The sequence below is a fragment of the Octopus sinensis genome, linkage group LG18 (assembly GCF_006345805.1).
Source record: "Octopus sinensis linkage group LG18, ASM634580v1, whole genome shotgun sequence".
Classification (NCBI taxonomy): Eukaryota; Metazoa; Mollusca; class Cephalopoda; order Octopoda; family Octopodidae; genus Octopus; species Octopus sinensis.
Window position 1 is genome coordinate 13,579,395 of NC_043014.1, and position 12,263 is coordinate 13,591,657.

General features: G+C 37.6%; 1 protein-coding gene across 4 annotated transcripts in view; it reads left to right on the forward strand.

Moving 5' to 3' along the window:
• The window catches only part of LOC115221341 (dynamin-1-like protein), a 162,579-nt gene that overhangs the window by 131,013 nt on the left and 19,303 nt on the right, over positions 1 to 12,263 (forward strand). For 2 of the 4 annotated variants that reach the window (XM_029791516.2, XM_029791517.2), the window contains 2 exons: positions 3,510 to 3,701; positions 11,041 to 11,101. In XM_029791516.2, coding sequence (XP_029647376.1) covers positions 3,510 to 3,701; positions 11,041 to 11,101 — 253 coding nt within the window. The remainder of the gene's footprint in view (positions 1 to 3,509; positions 3,702 to 11,040; positions 11,102 to 12,263) is intronic. The other 2 variants (XM_029791518.2, XM_029791519.2) reach the window with 1 other exon arrangement.

Consider the following 12,263-nt stretch of genomic DNA (forward strand, 5'->3'; position numbering starts at 1 on the left):
TGTCAAATCTGATCTTTACTTTTGTTTTTGATATCAGTTGTCGAAGAGTCTACTTCCCTGTAAATGATATAACCCTTAGTCATGTCCTTTCGTCAAATGCTTACTCTCTTACTTGTTCCAGTCATTTGACTGCGGCCATGCTGGAACACCGCCTTTAGTTGAGCAAATCGACCCCGGGACTTATTCTTTGTAAGCCTAGTACTTATTCTATCAGTTTCTTTTGCCGAACTGCTAAGTCACGGGGACATAAACACACCAGCATTGGTCATCAAGCGATGTTAGTGGGGACAAACACAGACACACAAACACACACATATATATGCATATAAATATATACGACGGGCTTCTTTCAGTTTCCCTCTACCAGATCCACTCAAGGCTTTGGTTGGCCTGAGACTATAGTAGAAGACACCTGCCCAAGGTGCCACACAGTGGGACTGAACCCAGAACCATGTGGTTGGTAAGCAAGCTACTTATCACACAGCCATTCCTGTGCCTAGTTTAAAAAATTTTTTTAAATTTTTTCCCTGGCATTGATTACTTCCTTCAGCAGGATGTAAACTTTCAATGACTCATCCTGCAAATTCACTTTCTCTTCCTGGTTTCAGTTCACTTTATTTAGCTCACAAAAATATTCCCAAGAAATGGCACAAATTCTGTTGCAAAATTCCATATGCCCTTAGTGGCCTAGTGGTTAGGGCAGCGGACTTGCGGTCGGAGGATCGCGGTTTCGATTCCCAGATCGGGCGTTGTGTGTGTTTATTGAGCGAAAACACCTAAAAAGCTCCACGAGGCTCCGGCAGGAGGTGGTGATCCCTGCTGTACTCTTTCACCACTCTAAAAGGCGATGGTCTAGCATGGCCGCAGTCAAATGACTGAAACAAGTACAAAAAAAAAAAAAAATACCATTTTCTGTCTATTTTGTATTTTAAGTAATAATCTTTTCAAATATATGTACAGGGCCTGTAATTTCGGGCGACCCCTGACCAGTGTTCAACTGGTACTTATTTCATTGACCCTGAAAGGATGAAAGGCAAAGTTGTCCTCAGCAGAATTTAAACTCAGAACGTAACAATGGACAAAATGCTGTCTTTATGCTTCAAGTAATAATAAATCAATATTCAGTTGTTTTTGCAATGGGGATTTTTCAGGAAGCTGTTACTGTGCCCATTAGATATTCCTAGAACAAAGGATTTCCTATTAATAAGGTTGTTTTTTTCTGTTTTACTTCCTTTGTTATTTTTTTCTATTGAACAGGATATGTTTTGACACACACACACACACATATAGACTTTTCTTTACTAGTTTCAGCTCGATAGCTGCAGCCAAGCTGGGGCACTGCTTTTAAGATATTTATACATAAATACATATATATTAGAAAATGTGTGAGATCCTTGGTACAGTTAGGTATATTTGAAAAAAAGGAAAAGAATGATTTCACTGGTAGTTCTAATCAGTTTAACTAAAATTTATATTATCAAAAAATTTTTAAATAATAAATTAAACTGATTAGAACTACCAGTGAAGTCACTCTTTTTCTTTTTTCAAATTTCATATATATATATATATATATATATATATATATATATAAATGTAATTGTCTTCCCAAATAAATTGCACTTTATGATTGAGGCTCTGATGAAGCTATAAAACGTTACTCAGGCACCCAACTATGAGTCCAATGCATCTTATTGCAGAAACAGCTGTAAGCTAATGAAGTTCATAAGATAATTGTTTATTACTTTGTCATCTCATTTTCTTTTATATATAAAAACTTTATACACTATTAGTTTCACTATTATATTCATATTAGATGATATGATAGTGAGCTTGCAGAATCGTGAGAACCAGACAAAAAAAAATGCTCAGTAGCAATTCTTCTAGCTTTATATCCTGAGTTCAAGTTCTGCTGAGGTCAACTTAGTCCTTCATCTTTTCAAGGTTGATAAAATAAGTTGTAGTTGAGCAATGGGGTCGATGTAACTGACTAACCTCCCCACCATAAAAGAAATTTCAGGTCTTCTGCTTATAGTAGAAAGAATATTATATTAGGTGAATCTTAGTGTACAAGATGTGTGTTAATCCTCATGTCTTATGTTAATTTTTTTTCTTTTGTATAACTTTAAGAACTGTAGCTTGCCAAAACTAACAATATCAGACTGATAACCGAAAGTTTAAAGGTTTATATGCATCATTGCTAGTATTGTTTAATGTTTGAGCAAAACTTAAATCTGAAATTATCCAATCCATGGAGCTGGTGCTGCTTGCTGCTGTATGTTCAGGAGACTTGTATAATTGATGAGTTTTGTTATCTTTTTCTCTGGAATTCAAATCATCCCATAGCTTTTGCTGGAGAAGAATGATCTCCATCCTTTTGGTATATATATATATATATATATAAAATTTGTTATCCTGTTTGGTGAGGTTACTCTAGATCTACTACCATATATAGTCATGGATAGGTCACACCAGTGGGCCAGTTGCATCGTTAGTTTGGGGCTGTCAAAGTAGGTATTTGTAATTGACTCACAGATAAGTCGAACTGTAATCTGGGGAGTTACATGACCCTTTTTTGATGTAAACCCTCTTTCTGCAGATCTGTTTCCATGTCCTTCTGCATAATCCACTTCTTACAACTTGAAACCTACTTCATAACTCTTTCTCTTACTCATGATTAAGGTTTGCAATTATTGTAATTTTTAAACTAAAAATTGTGGTTAATCGATGTTGTCATAAAAGACCAATACACCAACTTCGTTTTCTGCTTTCTAGCAAACAGACATCACAAAAACGTTTCAATAACAACTTGAAAACTGAAAAGCCCAGGCCTAAGGCACACTTGAGCCCAGGCTATGCACTTGGACGACTAACACACTGCTGTCTGCTTCAGATACCTGTGATGTTAATTTAGGACCTATTTTGTTGTTTACAAAATTTACTTCATTGCTATCTTGAGGAAAGATTTTGTGTTGATTTTTACAAAAGGAATAAAAAAAAAAAGCACATTTTTCTACTGAGTTTGTTTGTTATGATATGGTGATAGTTTGTGATTTCCAATAGAAGTTAAAAATTGTTAGAGGCTTTCATCTAAGGCACTAAAAGAGTCGTATACAAAATATTTGTTTCTCTGCTAATATTGACCAGGTATTATTCTACGAAACCTTACATTGTTTGACTTCACATAAAGTCTTACTAACTTTGCCCCTCCGTGTATGCAATTTTATACCAGCCAAACCATGAATTAATAGACGTTTTGCCTGGTAATATTTTACTGTTGACCATAATTGTGAGGTTCTCTTCCTCCCCAATTAATATTAATAATCTCTAGTTATTATTTGCTAGTCAGTGCCATTTTGGTGGCCGTCTCTAGTCATCAACGACTTAAAAATGACGAAAGTATTTCTGTAAGTAATGTTGTGTGACACTGCATTCCTCCATCTTCTTTCTCTTAGTGAACATTGGTCTTAGTAACCCTTCATCTGCTATGCCTTGTGCCTTCCTGTTTGCAGGTAGGGTCCCTACCCGCTACTAATGGCAGTCGCTGGATCTCCTCATGGGTGAAAAGCAATAGGATTGAAATGCTAGTGGCCGATGACTGCTCCGAGCGCAGTGTGGCATCTTCACGGCCCAGTAGTGCCCCTGGCAGTGCTGTCCAGTCGCCTGTGCACCAGAAGAAAAGCCTGAATCTCTTACCCGAGGTGGTCAGTATCCAATAAGTCACCACTGCATGTTTTCTTCATATCTGTTGTCTCTGTGTTTGCTATTTACCCATTTCACTGCTGCTTGCTACCTTTTTTTCATTCCTCATTCTCTTTCCATTCTTTTTTTCTCTCCTCAACTAACAATGTTTTATTTGACATTTAACCAAATTAGCTCTAAGTTCAGTTTGCTTTTCCAAAACCAAGTTTAAATGTAACTCCCCTTTTCATAAAACTAACTTTACGACTAACAATGCTTGCCTCTTATTTACGCTATTCCAGCTTAAAGTAGATTTGAATTGCGTATTCTTTTGCCCTAATAGTCTTTGTATTGTTATGTGGCCTGATATATTTTTATTCATCACCATCATGTTGTCTCTCTGTGTTGTGTCTACATACCTTTTCAATACTGGGCTTTACAGAACCATCAACTCACAAACACACATGTCCTGTCACATAATGTTAAGGCTGTTCCCATGGAAACAGACTGTTGCAACTTCTGGTATGTCAGCAATGGGTGCTTCTAAGTGACTAAAATTATATAATTTTCAAAGCTTTTAACTTTGTTATTATTAACTTCTGTGAATGTGATTGTCATTGTTCAGCATGCAAAACTACACTGGAGTAGAAAATTCAAGAAAATTCTGACATTTCCATGAGTACGTTTCATGGGTGCCATTTATATGGGACCAAAAGACCTGACCTCTCTATCACCTATATAAACTATTGAAGTTGAAACTGGCAAAAGTCATACTACCCTTGTTGATATCAGCAGGTTCAAATTCCATTCCTCGTTGGCCTACGTAATACTACATTAGAAAGTTCGAAAGAATGTGTCATTAGTTTGGTTCATGAATTCTTCTCTTCTCAATAGAATTGTCATGTCCTATTATTAGTTTCAAATTTGGCACAAGGCCAGCAATTTTAAGGGAGGTGGGAAAGTTGATTACATTGAACCCCCTCTCCCCCCAGTATTCAGCTGGTGGTTGTTTTATTCACCCTGAAAGGATGATAGGCAACGTTGACCTCGACGGAATTTGAACTCAGAACGTGAAGACGGATGAAATGCCACTAAGCATTTTGCCCAGCATGCTAATGATACTGCCAGCTCACTGCCATGTCCTAAAATATTATTGCATGTATGCTTCTCTGTGTGTGTGTGTGTGTGTGTATGTGTGAGAGAGAGACAGAGAGATCCAAGACTTTCTTCGTCATGCTATCAGAAGTTCTAATTCTTTTGAAAGTTGGTTAGATATTTTATGTTGTAACCGTTGCATGGAATCTTGTTCTTTGTCTCAGTTCAACCTTTAAAAAGAAATTATAACCAGTAACATAGATGACATTGACTTTGCATGTTGGTCATTTTCTGAGATCTGAATTTTCGAAAATAGGCACAGGTTCGTGGTTAAGATGTCTGCTTCTCAACCACATGATTTCAGGTTCGATCCTACTATGTGGAACCTTGGGCAAGTGTTTGCTACTGTAAGTGCAGGTTAGTCAAAGCCTTGGGCAAGTATCTGCTACCATAAACACAAGTAGACCAAGACCTTGTGAGTGGATTTGGTAGATGGAAACTGAAAGAAACCCATCTTTGTATGTGTGGCGGGGGCTCTCTTTGTCTCATCATTGTGTGATAGTTGCAAATAAGTGTTACTGTCATAGAATCAGTGTCATTCTTTTCTGATAATCAGTAGAAATGTGTCTGGCCATGCACAAATATTACCTTGCCTGGAAACAGGTGAGAGTTGGCAACAGGAAGAGCATCCGGCCATAGAAAATCCGCCTCAATAAACTCCATCTGACCCATGCAAACATGGAAGATTAGATGTTAAAATAATGATGATGACAGTAATTTTTGTATGTGTGTCCAAGGAAATGCTGAGCAATGATTTTGGGTAGGCTTGACTTACAAAAATGACTGTCTGTAAATTCAAATTTTAACTCCACCATGTTTCAAGCGATCAAACTCTTGTGCTGAAATAACTATCAAAAGACATTTCTAACAATTTCTATGCCATTTGTTTATTGTACTATAACTTTATCTTCTGTTTATATTAATATTTTGTGCTTTAATTGTTGTAAAGGTGTTGATGTATCATGTTTGTATGTTTGTACATGTGTAAACACCAATTGCAAATATACCTGTCCTTGTTTAGTGTGGGTGTTTGGTTAAAAAAAAACAGAAAAGAAAATAGTATTAAATGAATCTGAAATAAATGAATAATAAACTATTTGGGTGAAATAGGTTTCGTTCCAAGGCCCTTAATTGTCTTGAGCATTATAGATGGTTGTTTGGGGTATGCTTTTGTAGTTGGTAAGCAAGCTACTTACCACACAGCTACTCCTGGGGATGTACTTACATAGTAAGTGACTTGGTCTTAGATTGTGTGCTGAAACAAAAACATCTGCAACGCAGAAGGTATTTGTGAGCCATTCCAGAACACACAAAAACTGTCAGTTTCACTTCAATGTTTAATTTTCATTTGTGTTGAAATGTTTTCATTGCTTTGAAACTGCGACCAGCTCACTGACAAAACTTTGTGCTGCATCTGAGAGAGCAACAATTAGTTCATGATATATATGTGTTTGTTTGTGTATGTATGTATATATGTGTGTGTATGTATGCATGTTTGTGTGCATGTATGTACATATGTATGTGAACAGACGCACATATCAGTACATAAACATACATACACATATGCACACACGCAGATACATCTACACACTTACATACATAAATGCTCACATACATACGTACATACATAAACACATATATATCATGAACTAACTTGTCAGTGAGTGGGTTGCGGTTTCAAAGTAACAAAAATATTGTGACACAAATGAAGATTAAATGTTGAAGTGAAACTAATGGTGTTTGTGTGTTCTTGAACGGCTTACAAATGTCTTCCATGCTGCAAGCGTGTGTGTGAGTGTATCATCATCATCATTGTTTAATGTCCGTTTTCCATGCTAGCATGGGTTGGATGGTTTGACTGGGGTTTGAGAAGCCAGGAGGCTGCACCAGGCTCCAGTCTGATCTGGCAGTGTTTCTGCAGCTGGATGCCCTTCCTAACACCAACCACTCTGTGAGTGTAGTGGGTGCTTTTTACATGCCACTGGCACAGGTGCCGGGGGAGGTTGGCAACGGCTACAATCGGTTGGTGCTTTTTATGTGCCACCAACACATATGTATATATATATATATATATATATATATATATATAGTATTATTTATAAGTTGCACCCTAGTTTTTTTCAGTTAAAATCAGTATGAAATAGTGTGATTTATACAGGAGTAAATTTGGTGTGTGTGTGTGTGTACACACACGCATACACAAATACATACACATACATACATATATATATATATATATATATATATATATATATATATGAAAATTAGTAGGATAGAAAGAGGATCAATGAAGTGAAATAAATAGTTATTAACTGATAATTTCAGCTGAGATTGTTTGAAGGAATTCTTTGCATATTTTAGTGTAGAAGAGCAAAATAGTGCTAATCTCTTACACTTGAAATCAGGTAAGGATTAATGACAGGAAAGGCATCTGGCTGTAAAGCAATGCCTCATGAATATATTCATTTAATCCAGTGGTTCTCAACCAGGGTCCACATGACCATCGGGATTTTATATTAGATTAGGGGGTGGGGGGTCCACACAAGCAAAATAATAGGATATTAAGTAGCCATAAAATGAATTTTGATTTTAATGAATTTATTGCAAGAAACGGCTGGGTTTCTTTCTCTGTCTTACGTAGTTCAACCTACACAAGTTAAGCCTTTTGTTACTGTATTTATTTTGAGATGCTCTGTGTTTCTTTCAATTACTTTAAATATAACAAAGAATTTAGTAAAATAAATTAGTTATCATTTAGCTAGTGTTAGGAACGTAAAATGTGACTAGGGTTTTAGTGGAAGATTTTAATTCAAAACTTATGAAAATAAGACATTTGTACTACAGAGCCAGAGCTGGTTTCAGCTGGGTTGGTAATGAAAGGGTTAATGTTTGAAAAACAAATTAGGAATTTTGAAAGAAGCATCAATAAAACTAGTTTTTAAACCCCAAGCAGCTATGGGAGTCCACGAGGGTAAAATAGTAATCAAAGGGGTCTACAGGTAAAAAAAAAGATGGTTGAGAAAACCAATGATAGAAAAAGCAAATTGAGTAAATATTATTTACAATGATGATACGGCATTGGTCGGTCCGAGGCTATAGCAGAAGACACTTGCCCAAGGTGCCACACAGTGGGACTGAACCCGGAACCATGTGGTTGGTTAGCAAGCTACTTACCACACGGCTACTCCTCCTCCTCCTATGTAGTCTTTTTTTTTTTTTTGTAAGATGTCAGGGTGTGATTTTAGATTTTGCTACTGTTTCTAGCAGTTTGAGCAACCACATGGCTGATCCTTTGTTGGATCGACTGTTGCAGTATTTGTTATGTATTATTACATATCATTGAAGTTGTTTGGTTTTTGGGTGCCTTTCACAGAGTTCATTCTGTTGTAAGCATTCAGGCTAGCTCTCGAGTTTGACGATAACTTCCCCTACTTCTTTCCACTAGTTTGAAAGGACCCGACAAAAAATAAATGCATCAATAAAGAGCTTATGGGTGCTTCCCTTCCAATCCTGACTAAACACTAAAAAAATTTAATTCTGCTTCTCAAACTCTTCCTCCCTCTTTGCTCTCCCTCTCTCTTCTTTATTCTCTCTCCCTCTTTGCTCTCCCTCTCTCTTCTTTATTCTCTCTCCCTCTCTCTTCTTTATTCTCTCTCCCACTCCCTCTTTGCTCTCCCTCTCCTTTATTCTCTCCCTCTTTGCTCTCCCTCTCTCTTCTTTATTATCTCTCCCTCTCTCTTCTTTAGTCTCTCTCCCTCTTTGCTCTCCCTCTCTCTTCTTTATTCACTCTCCCTCTTTGCTCTCCCTCTCTCTTCTTTATTCTCTCTCCCTCTTTGTACTCCATCTCTCTTCTTTATTACCTCTCCCTCTTTGCTCTCCCTCTTTCTTTATTATCTCTCCTTCTTTGCTCTCCCTCTCTCTTCTTTATTATCTCTCCCTCTTTGCTCTCTCTCTCTCTCTCTCTCTTCCTCTTTGCTCTCCTCTCTCTTCTCTCTCTTATACACACATTCCAAATGGAGACAAACTTTTGATTTGTCAGGTTTTTTGTCTGGGCAGTGCATTGTGTTCTCAAGCAAAACACTTCATCTCATTTTACTCCAGTCTACTCAGCTGTAAATGAGTAACCCTGTGACTGACTGAATTTCTATCCAGTAGGGAATGTTCTCAATCACTTATACACCATGGAAAGTGGGCAACTAGCCCTGTGAGTCCTAAGGCTCAAGACTGTAATGCCAAGAGATTGATGATGATGATGATGATAATGGCCCTTGTATTTGTGTCTTTGAACATAACACTCATTTCTGTTTGAACCAATCACATCAGGGTTATGAGTTCAACCTAAGTATGGCGATGTGTTTTAAGAGCTTCGTTTGCAGTCGCTTGGTTCTGAGTTTGATCTCACTATGGTACATATTGGATAAAGCGCTCCCTTCGACACAAATGTCACGTTGAGCCCATAACTTTGTGAATGAAATTGAGTAAACAGAAACTGCAGATGGACTGCATCTGCTCTTGGATGGTCAGCTTAATTCATCATCCAATTCAACACGACCAACATGGCTTACTCTCTTTTACTTGTTTCAGTCATTTGACTGCGGCCATGCTAGAGCACCGCCTTTAGTCGAGCAAATCGACCCTGGGACTTATTCTTTGTAAGCCCAGTACTTATTCTATCGGTCTCTTTTGCCGAACCGCTAGGTGATGGGGACGTAAACACACCAGCATCGGTTGTCAAGCAATGCTAGGGGAACAAACACAGACACATGAACACACACATACATACATATATATATATATATATATATATATATATATATATATATACGACAGGCTTCTTTCAGTTTCCGTCTACCAAATCCACTCACAAAGCATTGGTCTGCCCGGGGCTATAGCAGAAGTCACTTGCCCAAGATGCCACGCAGTGGGACTGAACCTGGAACCATGTGGTTTGTTAGCAAGCTACTTACCACACAGCCACTCCTGCGCCTATCCACACAGCCACTCCTGCGCCTATCCACACAGCCACTCCTGCTCTTTTGGACACTTTTTAATGAAGTCCGTTCTGTTACGAATATTTGGCTCCTGTATCCAGTCTTAGGATAATTTTATCCTTTTCCTGTCATTTATCTTAAAGACCCTGTAAAAGATCATAGGTGCTGCCTGTCCTCTGGCTAAGCTTCTTAATGAAAAAAGAAACTAAGTGCTGTCTATGTCTGTCTTATGGGCCACAACACTGATGCGGTTAAGTCGTGATGTTAATCATCATTTAACATCTGCTTTCCATGCTGGCATGGGTTAGATGGTTTGATTGGAACTGGTAAGCTGGAGAGCTGCACCAGGTTCCAGTTTGATTTGGCATAGTTTCTATGGCTGGATGCCTTTCCTAATGCCATTCACTCCAAGAGTATAATGGGTGCTTTTTATGTGCTACTAGCACAGGTGCCACTCACATGACACTGGCAACGGCCTTGGCTATGATTTCAATATTTTGACAAATTAAGATGGTAAGCTGCAGAATCATTTACACCACCAGGCAAAATGCTTAATGGAATTTCGTCTGTCTTTATGTTCTGAGTTCAAATCCTGACAAGATCGACTTCACCCTTCATCCTTTTGGGGTCAATAAAATAAGTACCAGTTGAGCACTAAGGTCAATGTAATTGACTTATCCCCTCTCCCAAATTTACTGGCTTTGTGCTAAAATTTGAAGCCAATTATCAAATTTTCTTATAGCAGTGAGCTGGGAGAATCATTAGCACACCAGGCAAAATGCTTGGCAGCATTTCATCCATCTTTACGTTTTGAGTTCAAATTCCGCTGAAGCCGACTTTGCCTTTCATCATTTCAGGGTCGATAGAATAATAGTTGAACACTGGTGTGAATGTCATTGACTCACCCACTTCCCCTCAGAATTGCTGGCCTTGTGCCAAAACTTGAAACCAGTATTTTGACAACTTCAAACTGTGTATGTGTGTATACTTTGTCTCTAACTTTCACACTTTCTCACTTCCTACTTTGTATCATATCTATCACTCATGCAACCTGCAGATGATGTCCTGTGGCTATTCTCTCTATATGAATTAATATTGCTTTGGCTACTACTCTTACCCAAAGGAAAACGTCCTTGCCTCATTGTCTGTCTGTTTCACAAAGTGTAACTATTTTATCTCATTTTAATTTTTTTGTATTTCTCTTATTTTCTTCAAGCCCACAATTACACCCATGAGAAAGCTGTCTGCCCGAGAGCAAAGAGATTGTACTGTTATAGGTAGGTTGATTATAATTTTTTTATTTTTTTCTGGAACTTTCTTGTTTAAACTTATGTTATTGTCTTTATCTATCTATCTATCTATCTATATATATATAACAAATTAATAAATAAAACATATGCATATATACATACATATATGTACGTACCTACATCTATATGTATATATACATGCATATATGGGTACAGGACACCAAAAAAACGTCGAACACAATGAGAAACGAAAACATAAACACAAAACCAAGGAACTGGACATTTTTCTTAAACAACGAAAAAATAGAGTACAGGACAAATAACACAAGGAAAATTCTCCTTCTTCAGTCGCCATGGTTTCATCTACTCCGCGTTTCGAAGGTGAAGGCGAGACGCGACTTCAATGAAACATTCCTTCCCGCGAAAAGCAAATTAAATAAAATTTGAGATTTTTTTGTGGAGGGGTAAAAATGGTAACAAAAACAGGACTGTAAAGACAGTACAAAATATAAACAGTAAAAGACAGGACAAGGAGAATAACAAGACAAGAAGGGCTGTTAAGCCGAACAAGATAAAGTATATGAACGCTATTTTTGGGAACGGCAAAGGAGCAACAGAAAATGCCGTCTACACTCGGGTGAAGCAAGGTCAGAAAAGACAATAGTTTCCTCGTCGCTGACCAGCGACGGGACAGGGGAGGAGGAGTAAGAGAAAGGGAAGGGGAGAGAAAAAAGAGGAATGGTTGTAGAGAAAACCAGAAAGAATGAGAGAGAGGGAGAGACAGTAAGGTAGAAGAAAAGGAAACCAGAAAGAAGGAAGGCTGAGAAAGAGAGGGGGACAGAAAGGTTAAGAGTGCGCATCAGTATTAATATTAAGAACAAACTTACTTAGAAATGGATGCGTGCGTTCTGTCATCTAATAACAAATTAATAAATAAAACATATGCATATATACATACATATATGTACATACCTACATCTACATGTATATATACATGCATATATGGGTACAGGACACCAAAAAAACGTCGAACACAATGAGAAACGAAAACATAAACACAAAACCAAGGAACTGGACATTTTTCTTAAACAATGAAAAAATAGAGTACAGGACAAATAACACAAGGAAAAATACCCCTTCATATATATATATATATACATACACACACAGACACACACATATAGATCAT